At 44.3% G+C, this 23244-nt stretch overlaps 1 protein-coding gene across 5 annotated transcripts; it reads right to left on the bottom strand.

Moving 5' to 3' along the window:
• Positions 1 to 567: 567 nt before the first annotated feature.
• Positions 568 to 22702, bottom strand: LOC129822562 (uncharacterized). 5 transcript variants are annotated; one of them, XM_055880890.1, is made up of 16 exons: positions 22464 to 22702; positions 21828 to 21929; positions 11749 to 12078; positions 10995 to 11303; positions 9707 to 10000; positions 9421 to 9577; positions 7840 to 8009; positions 7241 to 7528; positions 6737 to 6906; positions 6456 to 6618; positions 5840 to 6124; positions 5206 to 5368; positions 4281 to 4486; positions 4063 to 4135; positions 1540 to 1570; positions 568 to 1346 (listed from the first exon to the last, which is right to left on the bottom strand). In XM_055880890.1, the coding sequence occupies exons 3-16, from the start codon at positions 12074 to 12076 to the stop codon at positions 1188 to 1190; spliced, it is 2796 nt and encodes a 931-aa protein (XP_055736865.1). In that variant the 5' UTR covers positions 12077 to 12078; positions 21828 to 21929; positions 22464 to 22702; the 3' UTR covers positions 568 to 1187. The 5 variants fall into 5 exon arrangements, with proteins under 5 accessions (XP_055736865.1, XP_055736863.1, XP_055736861.1 ...); XM_055880888.1 differs by lacking the exons at positions 21828 to 21929; positions 22464 to 22702 and adding an exon at positions 18465 to 18647 and having other exon boundaries at positions 568 to 1343; XM_055880886.1 differs by lacking the exons at positions 21828 to 21929; positions 22464 to 22702 and adding an exon at positions 18465 to 18647 and having other exon boundaries at positions 569 to 1346.
• Positions 22703 to 23244: the final 542 nt, after the last annotated feature.

Raw genomic sequence — 23244 nt, 5'->3', positions numbered from 1 at the left:
CCCTGTACCAGAATTTAAAATGCATTATTCACTAAGAGTAGTATAACCCTAGTTTTGGTTAAAAATACACACATTTCTTACTAGCATCTTACTAAATTGCCACATCACACATTTATATTAAATTTATTACAGCAAGTTGCAGTCTGTATTAAAATGATGCAAAACCTGATCCAACCGGATTTTACTTTATTCTCTCGGGTGAGAATACATTTTACTGCTCTTCCGCAAGTAATGAGGTGAGCTCTCTTAGTGTCTTATTTCCATGACACAATCAGGGTTAGTGCAAAGAACTTCATTCTAACTGTGTGTGTCTGGACGTGTTTAACTATACTTGTGCGGACCAGAAGTCCCCACAAGAATAGTAAACAACCAAAATTTTGTTAGTCCCCATGTGGTCAAATGTTATTTCTAGGGGTTTTAGGGTTAAAGTTAGAGTTGGGGTTAGAATTAGGTTCAGGAGCTAGATTAGGTTTAGGGGTTCTGGAAAATACGACTTTGAGTGGGACTGAATTGTGACCACACAAGTTTAGTTATACAAGGCTGTATGTACGTGCACACGTGTCATTTAATTTAGTCTTAAACCTGTAAAACAAAGCAGGTTTAACAAGATACACATTTACAGTAATTTTATTGATAATGCTCCAGATTTTACATTAGAACCAAAATGAATAACCTTTCAAACTTTAGCATAATACAACAGTAAAACAAATAGAAGCTACGCTCAACATTTCTAGCAGTTTTACAATACATTTCTTTACAACACATTACAATTATTTAAAACACCAATGCATGAAATACACCAATAAACTAAAAATCATGAAAAATTCACAAAATAATGCATTTTAATGACTTGGCATTAGGAGAAGCTGCATCATGCACCACGTAAGAGTGATGCACAGGATACTGTAGCGTGGACTCTAACATATAGTAGAAGCCTGTGGTTGTGTCTAAAGTCAAAATCTGGCTAATGATCGAGGGAAAAAAAGTGATCTATGTACTCTATGAAATGTTTTTGCACCATGGAATTTAGGGGCAAAGTCTATCCCGGTCAAGTTTATTTAAATGCATGTACTCTGAGTAAAAAAAAAAAAAAACTGTCAAATAAAATCATTCAGTCTCAAATGGCACAATGCACAAGTAGTGCTCTATATAGTTAATAGTGTGCCAGTAGGGACACACACTGTCATTTACACAGTGGATCTGGCATCAATGACAATAGAGTCGCTGAGCAGCTGGTTGTACTCCTGGCCTCCCCCTCCTGGTACTGTCACTATCTTTCCCTTCCTCAGCTCTGGAGAGCACAGTTCCTGGGTCAGAGAGGTCAAGGGTGCCAGCGACTCCAGCTTCTTACAGGAGTTCAGTGACCAGAGAAGATAATAGATGGGTACAAAGAACATTAAAATGTTGAATAAAGACCTATGGATAGAAGCTACAAGAATAGATGAATGAAGGCAAGAAGACCATTCTCAATATTTCAAAGCATGCATTGTTTTTTTGAGAGCTCAACAATTAGAGAAATTGTGAAAGATTGATACTAACCTTGGATGCTAGGCAGTCTCCATTTATTTTGCTGCAAAACAAATTAACTTAATTTTCAGTTGCAGTGGCAGACAGCATTTAAAATATTGTCAAATTATTTTTGTTTTTATACAGTTGGGTATCATCCTCACTAAGAAAGTTGTACAGCTAAACTTACCTGTATGGCCAACCTGTATGGCCAAACTGCACCCCTTGTATGAGTGAACAGACTTCCACTGAGTGTGTGAACTGAATTATGTGATGGGAATATATAAGCAGAATGATGGTGATATCATCATTGATCTCTCTGATGTTAGAAGCAGTAGCTCTCCTCATCCATCATGATCCCTAGGACACCAACCAGGCCAATGAGAACCTGCTCCTTTCAAAAAGTGTTCCTAGTGCTGGCGACCGGGAAGACGCAAATCCCGGAATAGCTATTCTCCTGGGGAGTCAGGTTCTCTGTGTACGCTTGTCGACTGACTGACCTTCCCAAATTAGCCTGACGGGACCTTCCCACAGGAACCATGGATAATGGGACAGTGATGCTCATAGCACCTTGACCAAATGTACTGACCAAAGACAAAATTAATCAGCCTCTGAACTAACACGGAAGTGCAGTCTGTGTCTATATATTTACCATCCCTTTTCACACGAGTTCTGACAAAAAGGAACTTAGTCTGCATCTCAAATGGTACCCTAATCCCTACACAGTGCAGTACTTTTGACCAGAGCCCTGTGGGAGAGTTTTCATGGATTTGTGGATCTGATGCTTTTAGAGACATTTGGGATCCCAAAGTGTATCCAAACACTGTGGTATTGAGATACCTGTCTAATTATCTGATCCGAACCAATGACAGAAACAAGAGACGACTGCTTTATGCAGTTCTCATTCCAAGCATTGTGACTGGGATTGAATTACAATAAATTCTCTAGCTGTGAAGTTTTTGAATAGCTTTTCTTACTTCCAGAGTAAAGCTCTATACTTGCACTATGATAAAGTTCAAACGAAAATAAATCTGTCTTAACTTCATGGCTGGGGGCGCTATTTTCACATTCGGATGAAAAGAGTGAACTGCCTGCTACTCAGGCCCAGAAGCTAAGATATGCGTATTATTAGTATATTTGGATAGAAAACTGACGCTTCTAAAACTGTTTGAATGATGTCTGGGAGTATAACAGAACTCATATGGCAGGCGAAAACCTGAGAGAAATCCAACCAGGAAGTGGGAAATCTGAGATTTGTAGTTTTTCAAGTGATTGCCTATCCAATATAGTGTAAAATTTGGTCCGATTGGACTTCCTAAGGCTTCCACTAGATGTCAACAGTCTTTAGAACGTTGTTTCAGGCTTCTACTGTGAAAGGGGAGCGAATAAGAGCTGTTTGAATCAGGGGTCTGGCAGAAAGCCTTGAGTTTAGTCAAGTGCACGGCCGTGAGCGCGAGCTCCGTTCCTTTTCATTTCTAAAGACAAAGGAATTGTCCGGTTGGAATATTATTGAAGATTTATGATAAACATCCTAAAGATTGATTCCATACATCGTTTGACATGTTTCTACGAACTGTAATAACTCGACTTTTTGTCTGGACTTAGTGCTAGCGCCTTGTGCATTATTGGATTAAACGTGTGAACAAAAAGGAGGTATTTGGACAAATGATGGACTTTATCGAATAAAACAAACATTTGTGGAACTGGGATTCCTGGGAGTGCATTCCGATGAAGATCATCAAAGTGAATATTTATAATGCTATTTCTGACTTTTGTTGACTTCACAACATGGCGAGTATCTGGTGGCTGAGCGCTGTACTCAGATTATCGCATGGTGTGCTTTTGCCGTAAAGATATTTTAAAATCTGACACAGCGGTTGCATTAAGGAGAAGTATCTTTAATTCTATGCATAACACTTGTATCTTTCAACGTTTATAATGAGTATTCCTGTAAATGTATTTGGCTCTCTGCAAAATCACCGGATGTTTTGGAGGCAAAACATTACTCAAAACGCGCCAATGTAAACAGATTTTTGGATATGAATATGAACTTTATCGAACAAAACATACATGTATTGTGTAACATGAAGTCCTATGAGTGCCATCTGAAGATCATCAAAGGTTAGTGATTCATTTTTATCTCTTTCTGCTTTTTGTGACGACTCTCTTTGGCTGGAAAATTGTTGTTTTTTTCTGACTAGGCGCTGACCTAACATAATCGCATGGTATGCTTTCGTCGTAAAGCCTTTTTGAAATCGGACACTGTGGGATTAACAACAAGTTTATCTTTAAAATGGTGTATAAGATACATGTATGTTTTGAGGAATTAATTATGAGATTTCTGTTTGAATTTGGCGCCCTGCAATTTCACTGGCTGTTGTCAAATCGATCCCGTTAACGGGATTTCAGCCGTAAGAAGTTAACCACAGAGACAGAAAGAATCAGACTGTGTGGCTGGTTGCCAAAGTGCTACCTGTAAACATGTCACCTGCTGAGTTGCTGTTTGTCTGTTTGTCTGTCAACTGCAGGAGGAGGCCTTCGTACTGATCGACTCACCAGAAAACACACAGAGTGACAAGGAGGATCGTGATGGCTGCAGCCGAGGAGAGACAGACGATGAAGACAATCACTGCACAAACACACAGGAGAAAGACATCAGGTAACACAAAATGGAAGTGAATGGAACACCTGTTGTAAATGGAAGTAAATTATGTTAAAATTATAGTATGCCAATCATTTTTGGATGTTCACCAGAAAGCATTGAAATATCTTACATATTGTTGTTTCACTGATGCATGATAAGGTGAGTGTACACTCACTGAGCTGTTTATCTTCACTGGTGACCTCCACTTGAATGAGGACCGAGGCCTGATGGTGGTAGAAAGAGGCTTGGCAAGTGTAGAGGCCCGCCTCCCGCTCCGTGACCTCTGATTGGAACAACAGAGCCCGACCATCCATCTGGACCAATGTGCCGTCATTTCTTCAACACGCAGCAGGACACAAAGTCATTATATAGTACACACGTTTGTCTGATCTGTATCATCTAAGTGGCAAAGAAGACAGTCATGAAGAGAGAATAAGATAAGCAAGTGAGGTGGGGAATTGCTATCACAACACTTTTTGGTCATACAAAAAAAACTGCCTACATTGAGTGGTAAAAATCTAATGAGACATTGTATTTCATATATATACTTAGGTGTATACCTAAGTAACTATCATCCACCTTAGCAGATATGAACAAAGCTTTACCCAGAATAGCTTGACAGAATAACAATTTATACGAGTCTGTGTATGGGGGGGCAGGAGAGTGTCAGGACCTCTGAAGATATACTGCTTCATGAGTCACTCATTGTCCCTGATAAAAGGGTTCTTTAGTGCCGCCTGCCAGTCAGGACAACCTTCCCTGGGCCCCACAGCACAGAAGTCCTGATAGTAATAAGACATTATAGCAGCTTTACGACACTGCACGTATTTGACTGTCTAGTTAAAAGCTCTCATAAAACAATACAAATGAGAACTTCCATCTGGACGAGAACAATGTTCGTACAAATTACCGCCCCTGTGTAGTGGTAATATTATCAGACAGGGCCCTGCCCTACTCTGTCTTCCATCCTTCTGTAGCTCTCTCACTCAGCCTCCACAGTTTAGAAGTTGTAGGGATGGAAAATAGTAGTAAAAGAGTCTAGCAAAGTCTACTACCTCTGACAGGTAAGGCTGTAAGTTGGCACACTGCCATAGACTTTGAGCAGGATCCTCTGGTTGTGGAAATTCTCCTTTAGGGACATTCGATGTATAACGAACTCGTCTCCATAAGGTTTGTACAGTGGAGTGGTTTGATTCAGTACTCTGACAGATGAGATGTCTAAGAAGGGGAAGGAGAAGTGGTCAACACGGGGCAAAAAACAAATCACTCCCTAGATACATAGTCAATAGACCGGTAGTTGCAGTTAAATGTTGAACAGGAGGATGGAGCTTGGCATGCCTGGTAAGTACTGTACCTCAAAGAATGTCATGACAGCACCTTTTTTCTACGAGTATACAATTCTATCTAGAACCTAAAATATGTATTTGCTGTCCCCATAGGAGATCCCTTTGAAGAACCCTTTTGGTTCCAGGTTAAAAAAACTTTGGGTTCCATGAACAACCCTTTCCAGAGAAACCAAAAAGAGTTCTACCTGGAATTTAAAAAAGGCTTCTCCTATGGGGACAGCTGAAGAACCCTTTTGGAACCTTTTTTTCTAAGAGTATACAGAATGTATGTATAGTATGACAAGTAAATCATTTGTGGTGCTGGGTGCTTTATATATCTCATCTCTGTATCTATTACACTTACAGTATTTGGGGACATGGACTGTCCTCCTCTCCTTTAGTCCATGGTGATTTTGAATGAGGCAGATCAGGTCCTGACCCTCGTGGAGGGCCAGTGAAAACTCATAGGTGAGGTTGGTTATCACTCTCACTCCTTCATACCCAGAGCGGAAGGAGATGTGGCCTGTGGCGTTGTCAGGTAGAACCCAAGAGAGGTGTGCTCCGAACCTGTCCCCTCTGTACTCGCATACAGCCAGCCACAGAGGAGATTCCCTCTGCCTCACAACAAAAACACGCATCACAGGGGACTCTGAGGGGAGGGATGGAGAGAGAGTGACAGTGTGTGCGGGTTGGATACAATGGATGCGTCCCTAAATGGCACCCTATTCCCTTTATAGTGCATTACTTTGACCAGGGCCTAGAGGGGGAATAGGGTGTCATTGGGGACACATAACGTATTGTGTAGATCAGTGGATGCTGCTGAGGGGATGACGGCTCATAATAATGTCTGGAATGTTATCAACCATATGGAAACCACTTGCTTGATGTGTTTGATACCATTCCAGACATTGAGCCGTCATCCGCTCAGCAGCCTCTATGACTTGTAGCTACCATGTATCTCCACCAGTAAAGTAAATTACCCAGTCCACTAAGCAGTATCCCTGTTCTCTCTGGCCTCTCAAGACCCAGGTGATCCACCACACAGGTGACATTCTGACCAGAGAACATGGAAGTGGGGAACCTCAACACACTACGGACCGTCACAGAGCCATTGGCATGGAGCTCAGGCTGCCCGTGAACCTGCTAGCGGAACATATGTCAGAGCATGCAACTAATATCCAAATGAGTGCTGGAGTTTTACATTTTTTGCTGTGTCTATTTCACGGTTTCAAGCACCCTTTCATTTGTTTTCTCCCTTTACCTGCTCCTGCACCTCCATGAGCTGACTGGTACTATTGTCACTGTCCCAGTCTCCAAGACTCCAGGAGATGGTGGCAGCAGGTCCAACATTGTCCACAGTGCACTGCACCAGTGTGTATGCTACATCTTCCTCCCACTCAGAGCTGGACTGGACGGTGATGTTAGGAGGAGCTGCATGTAGATAGAACAGCAATATAGGATACATGTTCTCAATGTAAATAAAATAACAGATATAGGATACATGTTCTCAATGTAAATAAAATAACAGATATAGGATACATGTTCTCAATGTAAATAAAATAACAGATATAGGATACATGTTCTCAGTGTAAATAAAATAACAGATATAGGATACATGTTCTCAGTGTAAATAAAATAACAGATATAGGATACATGTTCTCAGTGTAAATAAAATAACAGATATAGGATACATGTTCTCAATGTAAATATTTTATTTTAACACTAGAGCTTTAATTGATGGTGTTTGATGATTTGTTGAACATACCACACACAGGGAGTGTTATCTGTCTTCTCTCTGGAAACACAAACACAGTATGATCTATCACACACTCCATATTGAGCTCCTGGGCTGAGCAGGCAGGCAGGACTAACACACTGCTGACAGAGTAGGTTCCATTATGGGATGTGAGTCTGGACCAGGAGGGCCCAGACACACCATCAGGTAGAACCCAGAACACATTGGCAACAGGGACGGAGTCTGCAGCAAGGCACTCAATGAATCTGTCACCCAGTCTGTCCTGGACATCAATCCTTATGCTGGGAGGAACAGTCACTAGCACACAGAGAGGAGAAAGGGCTGTAAACATGCTAATCACTTTACAGTTTGCATGAAAATAAACACTGATTTATACTAACAATATTTATGAAAGAAGTCACTTGTATTAACATATGCTGGCTCGCTACAAATTGCAGACCTACAGATATGGCTACCAGTTGTCAAATTATGAAGATATTTAGGCTGCATCCCAAATTAAATGTAGTCTACATCCCAAACATTTTACCAGGGTCCATAGGCACTATATAGGAAACAGGGTGCCACTTGGGACGCAAACCTATGATATGTAGACAAGGCTCTGCTCGTACCAGGCTGCTTGACATGTGGGTTAACGGTAATGTCCAGCAGTACAGATGCCCTGTGGCTGTAGTAGGAGGCCTCACACTCATACAGCCCTGCATGGTAGAGCTCGACAGGACCCTGCAGGGTTAGAGCACTGCCAAATACTGCCACACCCTCAGGGAGAGACTGCTCTTCTCTAGGAGACAACACAAGACAATACACTGTTAGCCACTCTCCAAAGGCAGAAGAGCAGCAGCTCGAAGAGCTTTGGTTCTCACATAGTTAGATCCAGGGATAATGTCACCAACTTGGTGATTGTTGATATTCAAAGGTGATTCTTTTTTATATCCAAAGAGTCTGGCTGCAGCAGATACAGTATCTTCTCACGCCACAGACGCTGTGAGATACAAGGTCAGACAGGATGTCGAATGACCAGGACAATAGTCCAAACACTTAAAAGACACACCCTATCCCCTCAAATTAAGTGGCCATTTCTGATGACATACCATGACGTCTGACGAGTACACACTTGCAGGGCGAGGAAGGAATGCTTTTTAAATGGACCGCTTTCACCGGGAAATGTAACACTAGTTCATCCCTCGATGATTGCGTTTTCAGCCACCGGTAGCTCGTGGGTGCTTTATATGCGCTACAGTCAATTATGATTGCATGTTTACTTACATTAAATATATCATTATTAATATACGCCTACTGTATGATAGCAACTAAATTAATTAGCTAAATAACGTTAGCCCGTTAGACTGGCTACAATTTCCAAAAGCTAACCAAACAAAAACACCAATACTTTTACGAGACATGTTTGTGCCGTCATGTGCATTAGTAGCACGATTTCTAACTTATTTACATTTGTTTTTACACTTGTATATTGACTCCATATTGTCGTTGAGGTTTTAATTTTTGGCAGACTTCTTATCGGATGTACAATCGTGGCGAATTGAATTATGGGGAGTTTCAGGCCCCGAAGTGAACATAATTGTATACTCGCAAACTCGACTAAAAACAAGGGCTGAGGGGCTTAACTTCCCTTGCTTGGCGAATCATTTGGACCGCCCATCAATATGGCGATGGGGATTCCCCCAAAGGCATAAAACGAGGGTGTGTCTTTTCAGTGTTTCGACGTCTGCCCCTGAGCTAGTTTTCCGACAACAAACGTCTAGTTACAGGTTGCACTTACTCATAACATTTGAGACGCATGCGCTTTGAGGTTCGCACAAATCGCGGTGTCAACCCGCACAATCTGCAGCTGGGTGCTTCTAAAAAAAAATGTGCAGGATGTGTGTCTAGTGCCTGTCTATCACCTGTGGTTTTCAACCGAACCTCTCACCACAGCTGCCAGACATAATGTTCACCCCTGTGTTAGTGATGCAAACACTAGTATAGTAAGAATGGCATAAATTAATGAAATTGCTAGAAGGCAAAACGTAATAGCAAACTGTGTTTTTTGTAACTGTACCCTGACCAATAAGATTATCACAGCAGTTCCTTCATGGTAATGTTGTCCTTTATATGAGATTAACATAAGTTACAATCAAGAGAAATCAACAGACATCTTGTCTGTATTATGATAGTAATACAGGTATTCTTACTTGGTGCATACTATACTGTAACGTGGTACATCCCCAATGACCTCTAGCCCGATGGTGGTGTTGCTCTGTCCTTCCTCCAGAACCACTGACTCAACAGCCTGGCTCTCGTTGCTGCTGTCTGCCAACCCTGGGTTTTGCAGCCGAACAGCAGACAGAGCTACACAATAGGAAGTTAAAACACAAGATCCAACACAGAGTCTGTTATTAAGTAGAGTAAATGAAAAGCAGTCTCCTAAAACCATACTTTTGGCTCCAAATCCACAATTATAACTTGTGAAGTACTCACAGAATGCTGGTAAAGTGACGGTCCGAAGCTCTCTGTGTGGGAACTTGGGGTGGTCAAACAGACAGGTAATGTTTTCCCCTTCATGAAGCTCAGCTGGGAAGCGGTATGACCTGACCCATGTGTCTCCTGCATCCATGACAACCTCCTTCTGTAGCATGGAACTGACCTCCTGATTGGGCAGTATCAGGGTGATGTCAGCTCGGGGTCGCCCTCCGGCCGCATCGCAGGTAACCACCCAGAACTCTTCCCCGTACTCTAGAACGAGGTATGTCTCAATGGTCACATTGGGAGCCACTGCAGGCAGAGAGAAATTATACTTTTACATGAGCAGGTGGGAATGATCCATCAGTACAACAACAGTCCTAAATCTAATGTCTGGGACTCTAGGGCTGTGGTTTATATTTTTGAGAAGGCTGAAGTGAAAGGATAGACGTATGAAAGATAAACACAGGGCATAACAGGGCTGCCGGTTGGGTTTAGAAGGAGAGTGCTGACTCTTCTCACCTGTTCCCTCTGTTCAGCAGGCTACAGCTGAGAGGACTACTGTATGTTTGCATCCCAAATGGCACCCTGTTTCCTATAGGGCTCTGGTTAAAAGTAGTGCACTATATAGGGAATAGGGTGCCATTTGGGACGTAGAGGCACCCTATATCACGCAACTCAATACAGACTGACTGAGCATATAGAAAAACATCACTCTAATGCCGATTGTCAAATACACTTTGATACTACCACATATGGATAAGGGAGAACATTTCTGTCATATGATCATCTTTGACATATGGATACAGGCTGTATATCAAAAATGTGTCTCCTAATGTGGTAGGGAGGGATATCTAAATCTGATGAGAATACATTTACTGTGCAATGTGATATGATGTATGATCTGTCTCTGATGCCACAGCTGATTGCGAGGGCTGACTCGTACAGGAAGCACAGCCTTGGCGAGAGACACAACACCTGGTACATGGTGGGGAGTGGGGAGGTGAACACGTGGAACAACAGGCTGGGAGAAAGTAAAGGAAACATCTGTGCCAGTAAGCAATGAGCTCAAGGTGGTGCCAGTCCCAGCATGATGCAATATCTCCAGATCATTCTCAGACCTTGATTCTTAGCATCACATGTCAAATCCTTGACCACAAAAGTGAGAATGCCAAGTACTGTACAAACAAACATACACATCAAGGATGTGTCCGAAATCTTGTCACCCTTCCTGGTCAAAAGTGGTGCACTATAAAGGGAATAGGGTACCATTTAGGATGCAATGTATGTGAGCTGGCAGGCTTACCGAAGGTCTCCACTCTCACTGTGACATGTGTGGTAGGGTCAGGCAGGGTTGGGTGCTGGACCACACAGGTCACTCTGTCCTGATCCTGTAGGTGGGTGGGGAAACGAAGGAAGCTGGTCATAGTGGCAGTGCCATTGGTATAACTGGTGTTCCTCATCCCCACAGAGGAATCGTTAGTAGGAGGGCTGCCGTTGATCTCCCAGCGAATCAGAGCCATAGGTTTACCATTGGTAGCTGAGCATGTGACTGACTGGTAGTGGGTAGCGTTGTCTGTGTCCTCTGTCACCACTGTGTAGATATCAGGTCGAGCTTCAAAACAAAAACATTAAAAGACATGAAGAGGATGATGCTGGTACGAGAAACATTTATGCAATGGATGTTTGTATGATTCTGTCTCTGTGATGACATTGAAGGTACAGTAAGGTAAGGATACAACAGGCAATGATAATGTCACATATTTTATCCAACCCCCCCTAATGGCATCATGAGGTCATGTATTATTTTGTTTCTCCTCTCTACCATCTAGGTGTTAGGTACTTTTCCATCACCCATTAGAGCCCCCCTTCGAATACTCTTAAAATCCATCCTTCCTTCCTCACTTCCTTGAATTAATCAATTATCTGACATGACATAATTGGTCAAAGCAATGCAATGGAAAGCTTGCTTACACCAATCTTGCAATCTCAAGAAGGGAATAAGGAAGGATGCATTTTAAGAGTATTCGAATTGGGCCATGTTCTTCAGTCAGGCTTACCCAGAACAGTGAGAAACATGCTGTTAGTGATCTCCTCTTCATCGGTGGCGAACACACATGTGTACTCCCCCTGGGCCTCCAGAGTAGACACCCTCATCTTCACAGTCAGATTAGTGGGAGAGGCTGGGGCGGAGAAGTCTGGGTCTTTGCTGAAAGTCTTGTTGTTCTTGTAGCCTGTTAATTTCTTCATCGATCGTTTCATTCTAGAGTCTGGGCGTTTCCATGAGGCGTCTGTGATGTCATTCTGTCCCAGGTACTGACAGCGGAGGAAGACATCCTCTCCAAGGATCCCAATGACGTTACGGTCAATCTCCATGTCCTCCTCCATATCTGTGAGAGAAAAACATTATGATCAGCATAAATTACTAGTAATTCAGTCATTTTGCATCCCAAAGGTGCACCCTATTCTCTATATAGTGCACTAATTTTGACCGAAGCCATAGGGGCCCTGTTTAAAAGTAGTGCACCATATAGGGCATAGGGTTCCATTTGGGATGCATACTTAGCCTGTCATAGCTGTCGCTCTCCTCATCCTCGGAAGAGGTGAGGAGAGAAGGATCTTCTGACCAAAATGCGGAGTCTGGGAAATATGCCATCTTTATTTTACTTTTGACAACGATGCAGATGGCAACACGAAAACTAAACAAAACACTTTCAAACTACAAAATAACAAACACGACGTAAAACGGAACCTGAACATAAACTTACATGGACAAACGTAAACTCACGAACAGGAACGGACATCGAAACATACGAACAGCCAAACAGCTCCAAAAGTGAATACATCGACAACACGAAAACATCACAGGAGACAATCACCCACAAACACACAGTGATAATGCCCTACCTAAATATGACTCTTGATTAGAGGAAAATGCAAACCACCTGCCTCTAATCAAGAGCCATACCAGGCAAACCGAAACCAACATAGAAACAGATAACATAGACTGCCCACCCAAAACACATGCCCTGACCATAAACACATAAAAACTAACATAAATAGGTCAGGACTGTTACAGTACCCCCCCCCCAAGGTGCGAACGCCGGGCGCACCAGCACAAAGTCCAGGGGGGGGTCCGGGTGGGCAGTTGACCACGGTGGTGGTTCCGGTTCAGGACGCTGTCCCCGTACCACCATAGTCACTCCCCTCTTCTTTCTACCCCTTCTAATGCCCACCCTAACACTACCCTCCCCTAAATGAACAGCTAGCACCAGGACAAGGGGCAGCACCGGGACAAGGGGTAGCACCGGGACAAGGGGTAGCACCGGGACAAGGGGCAGCACCAGAACAAGGGGCAGCACCAGGATAAGGACCATCACTGGAATAAGGGGCAGCACCGGGACAAGGGGCAGCACCGGGACAAGGGGCAGCACCGGGACAAGGGGCAGCACCGGGACAAGGGGCAGCACCGGGACAAGGGGCAGCACCGGGACAAGGGGCAGCACCGGGACAAGGGGCAGCACCGGGACAAGGGGCAGCACCGGGACAAGGGGCAACACCGGGACAAGGGGCAACACCGGGACAAGGGGCAGATCCCGGCTGAAGGACTCTGGCAGGTCCTGTTTGGACGGCTCTGGCAGGTCCATGCTGGCTGACGGCTCTCGACGCTCATGGCAGACTGACGGCTCTCTACGCTCATGGCAGGCTGACGGCTCTCGACGCTCATGGCAGGCTGACGGCTCTCGACGCTCATGGCAGGCTGACGGCTCTGGCTGCTCATGGCTCTCTGACGGCTCTGGCTGCTCATGGCTCTCTGACGGCTCTGGCTGCTCATGGCTCTCTGACGGCTCTGGCTGCTCATGGCTCTCTGACGGCTCTGGCTGCTCATGGCTCTCTGGCGGCTCTGGCTGCTCATGGCTCGCTGGCGGCTCTGGCTGCTCATGGCTCGCTGGCGGCTCTGGCTGCTCATGGCTCGCTGGCGGCTCTGGCTGCTCATGGCTCGCTGGCGGCTCTGGCTGCTCATGTCTGGTTGGCGGCTCTGGCAGATCCTGTCTGGTTGGCGGCTCTGGCAGATCCTGTCTGGTTGGCGGCTCTGGCAGATCCTGTCTGGTTGGCGGCTCTGGCAGATCCTGTCTGGTTGGCGGCTCTGGCAGATCCTGTCTGGTTGGCGGCTCTGGCAGATCCTGTCTGGCTGACGGCTCTAGCGGCTCCTGTCTGGCTGACGGCTCTAGCGGCTCCTGTCTGGCGGATGGCTCTGTAGGCTCATGGCAGACGGGCGGCTTTGCAGGCTCATGGCAGACGGGCGGCTTTGCAGGCTCATGGCAGACGGATGGCTCAGACGGCGCTGGAGAGACGGATGGCTCAGATGGCGCTGGAGAGACGGATGGCTCAGATGGCGCTGGAGAGACGGATGGCTCAGATGGCGCTGGAGAGACGGATGGCTCAGATGGCGCTGGGGAGACGGATGGCTCAGATGGCGCTGGGGAGACGGATAGCTCTGTAGGGAGGAGAAGGAGAGACAGCCTGGTGCGTGGTCTAGGCACCGGCTGCGCTGGAGAGGAGGAAACAGCAGGAGAGAGAACCCGGAGAGACAGCCTGGTACGGGGGGCTGCCACCGGAGGACTGGTACATGGAGGTGGCACCGGATATACCGGACCGTGAAGGAGGACACGTGCTCTTGAGCACCGAGCCTCCCCAACCCTACCAGGTTGAATGAACCCCGTAGCCCTGCCAGTGCGGCGAGGTGGAATAGCCCGCACTAGGCTATGCAGGCGAACCGGGGACACCACCTGTAAGGCTGGTGCCATGTACACCGGCCCGAGGAGACGTACTGGAGACCAGCTACGTTGGGCCGGCTTCATGGCACCCGGCTCGATGCCCAACCTAGCCCTCCCAGTGCGGCAAGGTGGAATAGCCCGCACTGGGCTAAGCACGCGTACTGGGGACACCGTGCGCTTTACCGCATAACACGGTGTCTTACCAGTACGACGCCTTCTACCTCCACGGTAAGCACGGGGAGTTGGCTCGGGTATCCTACCCGGCTTTGCCACACTCCTCGTGTGCCCCCCCCCAAGAAATTTTTGGGTCTTACTCACGGGCTCCCAACCGCGTCGTCGCGCTGCCTCCTCATACCAGCGCTCCTGGGCTGTGGCTGCCCTCTTCTCCTCCTTAGGACGGCGATATTCCCCTGGTTGAGCCCAAGGTCCTCTACCGTCCAATATCTCCTCCCAAGTCCAGAAATCCTTATTGCTCCGTCGAGCATTCCCATACCGCTTGGTCTCTGTATTTTGGTGGGTGATTCTGTCATAGCTGTCGCTCTCCTCATCCTCGGAAGAGGTGAGGAGAGAAGGATCTTCTGACCAAAATGCGGAGTCTGGGAAATATGCCATCTTTATTTTACTTTTGACAACGATGCAGATGGCAACACGAAAACTAAACAAAACACTTTCAAACTACAAAATAACAAACACGACGTAAAACGGAACCTGAACATAAACTTACATGGACAAACGTAAACTCACGAACAGGAACGGACATCGAAACATACGAACAGCCAAACAGCTCCAAAAGTGAATACATCGACAACACGAAAACATCACAGGAGACAATCACCCACAAACACACAGTGATAATGCCCTACCTAAATATGACTCTTGATTAGAGGAAAATGCAAACCACCTGCCTCTAATCAAGAGCCATACCAGGCAAACCGAAACCAACATAGAAACAGATAACATAGACTGCCCACCCAAAACACATGCCCTGACCATAAACACATAAAAACTAACATAAATAGGTCAGGACTGTTACATAGCCACTCATATCTCAGTGGGATGCACTTTGGTTAATTGATGAGAAATTCCATAGCTGTTGCTAAAAACAAACAACAGCAAATGTGACTTCTGTTGAGAAGGAGGGGCAGTGAAATTATGGATGTCTATTGGTGTGACTTCTATAAAAAGGGTTCCCTGTCTCTGAGTGTCCATCCCAAGCAGCTACTTGTGTACCAAATGGCACCATATTATCTTTGGGCCCTGGTCAAAAGTAGTGCACTGTAAGGAATAGGGTGCCATTTAGGACGTAGCTACAGTCTGTCTCTAAGACATCAGCCACGATTAGGGGATGTTTCAGTGAAGGGGACATTTAATAAAGCAGCCTGACAGGTTTGAGTGTTGATAACAGCATGCAGAGTCCAATGCATACCAACTCACTCCTCTCTCTGGTCGCTCTATTATGGAACACTTAAGGACACAGTTTTTATCTATTAGCCAGTGGAAACAGGAGGCAAATTGAACTTGTATGACTCCTGAGCCGCCTAAGTGCCGAATGATGACAGATGACAGATGACACACCAAGACAGTCGTGAAGAGGGCACGACAAAGCCTATTCCCCCTCAGGAAACTAAAAAGATTTGGCATGTGTCCTGAGATCCTCAAAAGGTTCTACAGCTGCAACATTGAGAACATCCTGACCGGTTGCATCACTGCCTGGTACGGCAATTGCTCGGCCTCTGACCGCAAGGCACTTCAGAGGGTTGTGCGTACGGCCCAATACATCACTGGGTCAAAGCTGCCTGCCATCCAGGACCTCTACACCAGGCGGTGTCAGAGGAAGACCCTAAAAATTGTCAAAAACCCAGCCACCGCAGTCATAGACTGTTCTCGCTACTACCGCATGGCAAGCGGTACCGGAGTGCCAAGTCTAGGACAAAAAGGCTTCTCAACAGTTTTTACCCCCAAGCCATAAGACTTCTGAACAGGTAACCAGTGGTTACCCGGACTATTTGCATTGTGTGCCTCCCCCCCAACCCCTATTTTACGCTGCTGCTACTCTCTGTTTATCTTATATGCATAGTCACTTTAACCATACATCCATGTACATACTACCTCAATTGGCCCAACCAACCAGTGCTCCCGCACATTGGCTAACTGGGCTATCTGCATTGTGTCCCACCTCCCGCCAACCCCTCCTTTTACACTACTGCTACTCTCTGTTCATCATATATGCATAGTCACTTTAACCATACCTACATGTACATACTACCTCAATAAGCCTGACTAACCGGTGTCTGTATATAGCCTTGCTACTCTTATTTTCAAATGTATTTTTACTGTTGTTTTATTTCTTACCTACACACACACACACACACACACACACACACACACACACACACACACACACACACACACACACACACACATACCTTTTTTTCGCACTATTGGTTAGAGCCTGTAAGTAAGCATTTCACTGTAAGGTCTACACCTGTTGTATTCGGCGCAAGTGACAAATAAACTTTGATTTGATGAGTACATTGGGTAATGGGGAACACTCAATGGATACCCAGTCTAATACCTCACATCAACAATCCTGTAAAATATTGTCCTGTTAGGACACTTTGATGAGGACAACACTTATATCTTTAACCAAATAAATTCAGAGAACAGCAAGTGGTGGTGGATTGTACATAACAACATATGGAAACAAACACAAAGTTGACAATATCCCAAAATGCGCACTTATTCATTTGTCAAATAAACTTTATTAAGTAATGTAAGGATTGTGTGCATGTGTTTGTGAGAGAGAGGAAGAGGGAAAGAGAGAGAGAGAGATGGAGAGCGACAGCGTGAGAGAGTGTGTGAGAGAGAGAGAGAGCAGAGAGCGAGAAAGAGAGGGACAGCTCTACACAAATATATCTTGTCTTGTGGGTTTATGGTTCATAAAAATGGCAAAGGCATTACAAAAATTGCATATCTGAGGCACACTTAAAGGATACACTGCAAATAATCACATAGCAACAGCCTAAAATACAAAATAATGTCCACTAGCACTTTTTCTGTGTCCCTAAGGCACTGACATCTGTCTCTGTTTACAGGTTAGGGTGCTTTATGTAGTTTAGGCTACCCAAGTACCATATAGGGCCAATATATCGTAGCATAGTCATATGAAACTGCTGCGGTTTCATCTTGGCTTCTCCCCAACAACAGGCGTTCATGGATGCTTGCAGATGATTCAATGTTCAGAGGGTTGCAAGACAACTGAAAATGTGTTACTTATATTGACAAAGAACTGCTTTTGATTCAACAAATAGATCAGTGTGGTGATGTAACTAATTCATTGTATGATGATGTGCTAGTGGAGAGATCTGGGGATGGAAAGTCATACTGTTGGTACAGTGGTTCTAACCTACAGACCTATTTACTCCTCAGAGGCGCTCATGCATCTACCAATTGAAAATACACACTGAAGTTCCTAAGTTCAGATCACACAGATCAAACTGTGAGGTCTTTCTGACTAACAGAAAATATTGTCGACTAACAACACACAGGGATTTCCCCTAAACACACTCAGTGGAGCCATTGCAATACTATTAATGGTATCATTAAAGGTCATAAATGGCATTTAAAAGATCATTAAAACAACCAAAAGGGTTTTAATAGCTGACACAATTGGACAATAATAGCAGACTAACAGATAATATTGTAGTACAAACATATGTCAGAAATAAAGTGTTGTTTAAAATAAAATGTATCGACTCCATATTTTTTTGTGTTAATAATGCTATAGTCAAAATGCTTTCAGAATATTTCAAATGGATTTTGCTCTTGGGTTTATTGCTTGTAAGCCTTTATAATTAGACTAATCAGGCAGGAAAACTATTGCACCTCTGTTCAGTGTAAAATTCCACAGGTTAATAAACAAGTCTTTAAGGGCTAGTAAACTCAACCCATAAACAGAACAGCACACTCACAGATGGATTATAACTCCTCAGACTTACCCAGCATGTCCAAGCAGTGAGACACACTTAGGACAAAGCCCAAAATCAACAGCCCTGAGCATCCCATGGTGGTATCATTGAGAGTGATGACTCAATTTGACTAGAGCAAGTCTTCCTATGAGGGTATTAAATACCCTCATAGGAAGACTTGCTCTAGTCAAATTGAGATGTGTGTCTTGTGTGTGTGGGTGGATGTGTGTGTGAGTGCAAGAGAAGCTGTCAGAATCAGCTGTAGAGGGTGTGTGCTCCAAACCTCTGAGCAGAGCTGTTTTTTTACAAACACACACCACACATGCACAGTGTAGAGCAGTGTACACAGTGTAGGGCTATGTTGTTTAGAACCACTTTACTCTCCTAGTGCCCTATATGTTATTATGCGCACACATCTGTTTGAACAGAACTGCTTCTTCTATGGAGTAGTAGTTATTTCACTTCTCACTTAGTTGAAAACCAGCGTTTTGACTTCTTAGTAGTAGAAGCTGAATGTCATACTGCAGGATGTGTCTGTTTATCTCCTCGGTCACCTCATATAACAACGTTTCCCCGTTGCCTGCGACGATGCCATGCATCATTCAGCCCAGCTCATCTCTGCAGGAGTCCTCAGAGACAGACACAGCATATGTGTCAAAGTCAACTCACTGTTTCTCACCTGCTGCTCTGGAAATCCCTCACAAAGGCATTGTTTTACAACACAATATTTCCCACTAATTCACTTCATGGCTGTGTTTTCCTTTTAGTCAGATTTAGCAATTTACTAAATATACTTTGCCATTAGAATTGTCCTGCAAGGAAAATCACAATTGGAATCAAATATGGAGGAATACTATGCACATAAAAAAGACTCTTCAGTTCTCCAGCTGGCTACATGTTTTATAAAAGCTGTGCTGCTGTACCTCAGGAACAAGTGTCTTCCAGAGTATGTGAATCATGCAGCAGAACGTGAATGAAGTAAGACCCTCTTTACACAATAGGCCAACTGGGAATCCTCCTCAGATTCAACAGCCTTCTTCCTCAGTGTCTCCTTTAGCTAACTTTAATGTTACACCAATTTTCCAGGATCATTCTGAGATTTGATGAGCCCAGAAAAGCAAAATATACAAAGACTTGACTACTTTGAAATTGTAAACATGTGGGTCAACTGTTGGGCACTATGTAATGTAAGCTAATACAGTAGACACATCTTAGATGCTGCTATAGATTGATGAGTATTGTAGGCTTTGTTTATTTCACTAGCATTCCATCACATCTTTAGTAGTATGGTTCTTTTTTGCATTGTGGACTACACAATCACCATCTTAGTTTTTTGTGTTTCCTGTCAAAGCTGCTGAACTTTTACCCACTCTCTGTGCTAGTGTTGGAGTATATCATAGTAATCTATTTGCAATGACACTAAATTAAATGACTTGAGTAAAAAATCTGTTGAGTCATCAGATAGTTTGTGTGGTTTGTTTGTAACAACATTTTGACTCATTCAGAGAGATAGAAAACAGTTTCACCCCACACAGCTGGTACTGACTGTGAGGTTGTAGCAGACGCATCCTCTGGTTGTGACTTAATCTTAAAGACATCAGAAAATACATTGTACTTTGCATTATGTCAGATAAGTATTCTCTCGCTCTCTCTCACTCAATCATTCAAACACACACACACACACACACACACACACACACACACACACACACACACACACACACACACACACACACACACACACACACACACACACACACACACACACACACACACACACACACACACACACACACACACACACACACACACACACACACACACACACACACACACACACACACACCACAGACTGACAGATTCTGCAGTAAACAGGAAGACTTCATGTCAAGCAATAACCTTACTGTGTTTCCTGTTCATCAGGGTGACAGAGACTAGCAACAGCAGCAGGGCATGATGAAAATATACTATAATATACTGTTTCGACACTACAGTAAATCAGTTGAATCAATACTATGACTTGTATACAACCGCTCTGTATCTAGTAATACATCCATATCTGATGATTCTATAATTTACTGCTGCAGCCATGATTTACAGGCAGAGGATAAAACACTGATGATTTTATCACCCAATAGTAAATCATATTCGACATCATGAGATACCAATTTCAAAAACGTAATTGAATTACATGGGGCATTAGCTTTTAATAGCAAACACTTAACATGGAGTTAGCTCGTCTCTCTCTTCCCTGACTTAATGTGAATAATCACATGAGCATAACGCCTGCAAGCTGTTTTTCTACCTAATGAAATTACCTTCAATGGTATTCCTGAAATCTGGAGAGAGGAGGAGTTTAGCAGTGGGAACTATCAGGAATTTTAACTTCTCCTGATTGCCATTTACAACCTACGGTCTGCGTACTGTCTGAAACCTTCTGTAATTCACTAGCGATAAAACATGTATTATTTGTGATATTTATGAACTTCACAGATGTACTGTTGGCATCCATCTATCGCAATAAGCGTAGTTACACCCTTCTCTCTCTGCCTCTCTCTCTCAGACACACATGTACGCAAGCACACTCAAACGCACACTGTGTCTCTGGAAAAGAGAGTGGAAAAGGTGGCTGATGATCAGGCCAGTAATGATGTTTATTGGACAGATCATTGAGATAGGTCTCTTTAGGGCTGTGATGAGCCACTTAACCCGATGGAAAGGAGAAAATCATAATTCTTTCCAAAAGTGAAAAAAAATATTTTACAATTCCTCTCTATTCTTCTGCACTCTCCTGTTCTTAATATGAACCCTCCCTCCCACGTTCCCTTCCCAGACATGGTTCCATGATAGATTCCACATTGACTCCAGACTTGATTGATATACTATGACCTAGTAAGCAATCTGAGATATGTTAAGTGTTAAGGCATATGAGATTTCTGTGCAGTAGGCCAAACTTTATTATTACATTTTTTATTTAACCTTTATTTAACTAGGCAAGTCACTTAAGAACAAATTCATATTCCCAATGACGGCCTACCCCGGCCAAACCCTAACACGGAGGACGCTGGGCCAATTGTGCGCCGTCCTATGGGACTCCCAATCACAGCCGGTTGTGATACAGCCTGGAATCGAACCAGGGTCCGTAGTGACGCCTCTAGCACTGAGATGCAGTGCCTTAGACCGCCTCCGCCACTCGGGAGCCCATAAAACTGAGAGGGGAAAGACGTCTGCGTCCCACATGGCACTTTATTCCCTTTATAGTGCACTACTTTTGACCTGGGCACATAGTGCATGTCCTAAGATGTCATTCTCCACAGCATGGACACCTCACAAAAGGACAACACTAAGACAATTAAGCCCAAAGACCAACTTTGTTTTGAGGAACGTGTATACCTGGCCAAATGCATTGGTTAGTTGTCAGGGCTTCTCTTCTCCTCAGGCTCAGGTAAAGGGTCCTGGTTTTCAAGCCACCTGTTCATGCATACAAAACAAAAGCTGGGGAAGGGAAGTGATTGTGGTGTTATAAATGATTTCCTTTATGTTTTATGAAAGGGAGGTACAACAACATTTCACTCTTTACTGAGCAAGGCACAGACCATTCATGCATTGTATTGAATTCTCCTCCTCTGAACATTACGTTTTACTTATGCTTAGAGCATGCTGAAAGGCTGAGTGTTTGATGGTTGTTGAGTGGAGGGAAATGTCTCCTAGACTGGAGTGCACAGCAGCAGATTGTGTTGACTAATCTGCCATTAGAGTAGTGGTAGCGCTAATAGGAATAGCTGTTTATGGTAAATGGCCACCTGCATACTGTATGTGAGCTACTCCAGCAGTATCAAGTCATTTAATACAGTTGGTGGTGGCTAGGCTGCATTTCACTGGGAGCACTGTACCCAGGTGTCATTTTGAAACACAGTGCAGTGAAGTGCAGTCTGCATTTCAAAAATAACTCACAGTATCAATTTGCATCACATAATTCTATCTGACAGAAAACTTTACAACCCCCGTATATAAAAGCAGAGATCTTACCATAGGGAACAGGCTGTGCTGCATTGCCAGTTGATGGAATAGAGACTAGACACTCAGAGTAGATTCAGGTGACTGCTGTGGTGTGTGGGTGGGGGATGAGGGCCGTTGGCAGGGAGAGTATCAAGAGAGCACGGCAGTGAAAATGGACAGCAGATGGTTCTGGTTTGGGTACCGGCTGTACTGTATGCGCCTGGTTGGTCCTGGCTGGTCCTGGCTGGAGCCCACCATGCCTGGCACCACTCCTGGTATCCCCTGCTGCATGGATCTTTCTAGAGTATAGGCAGAGAGCATCTTCCAGTGCCAACCAACCCTACAGGTCCCAAGCGTGGGGGAGGTGACTCATAATATCAGCCCATCATCCAAGAGCTGTGAAGGGAGTGTGGCGCAATTTGGGAGGCATACATGGACATGATCTTAATTCACAACCAAGACCCTAGGCAGTTTGTGGTTTATAGTCTTTCAAAAAATGTCTGTGATTGTTGTTTCTGTAGGTGCACTTGCAGTAGCTAGAATGCTCACAGTACAGAGGAAATGCATTTTTTAACCACAATGCTTTAAGGAGCAAAGCAGGAGGGCCACACCTTAAACAGTTACTCTCAGGGTGAAAAGGTCATTTATGTTGACAGTCAACAACAAAACATCATGAACAAACCATTGAATATCACAAGAGAGCTACATGCTGTACATCCTGTGGCCCCCATTCTCCTACTGTACCATCAGCCACAAAATCTCTACTCTCTGCTTGAGTAAATTATCTTAAGAGTGTTATCGTGAAAACCCG

The sequence above is a fragment of the Salvelinus fontinalis genome, chromosome 24, assembly GCF_029448725.1.
Source record: "Salvelinus fontinalis isolate EN_2023a chromosome 24, ASM2944872v1, whole genome shotgun sequence".
Classification (NCBI taxonomy): Eukaryota; Metazoa; Chordata; class Actinopteri; order Salmoniformes; family Salmonidae; genus Salvelinus; species Salvelinus fontinalis.
Note: the sequence above shows the minus strand (reverse complement) of the source record. Positions and strands in the feature narration are given on the sequence as shown.

Bases quoted from the DNA above. Each gene is read 5' to 3' on its own strand.
- LOC129822562 (XM_055880886.1), bottom strand. From the start codon at position 18,531: ATGGGATGCTCAGGGCTGTTGATTTTGGGCTTTGTCCTAAGTGTGTCT. The intron at 6,619-6,736 runs GTAAAGGGAGAA...ATGTTCCGCTAG, and splicing joins TCATGGAGGTGCAGGAGCAG to CAGGTTCACGGGCAGCCTGA. The intron at 4,487-5,205 runs GTAGTAGACTTT...TGCGTGTTGAAG, and splicing joins TACAGCCTTACCTGTCAGAG to AAATGACGGCACATTGGTCC.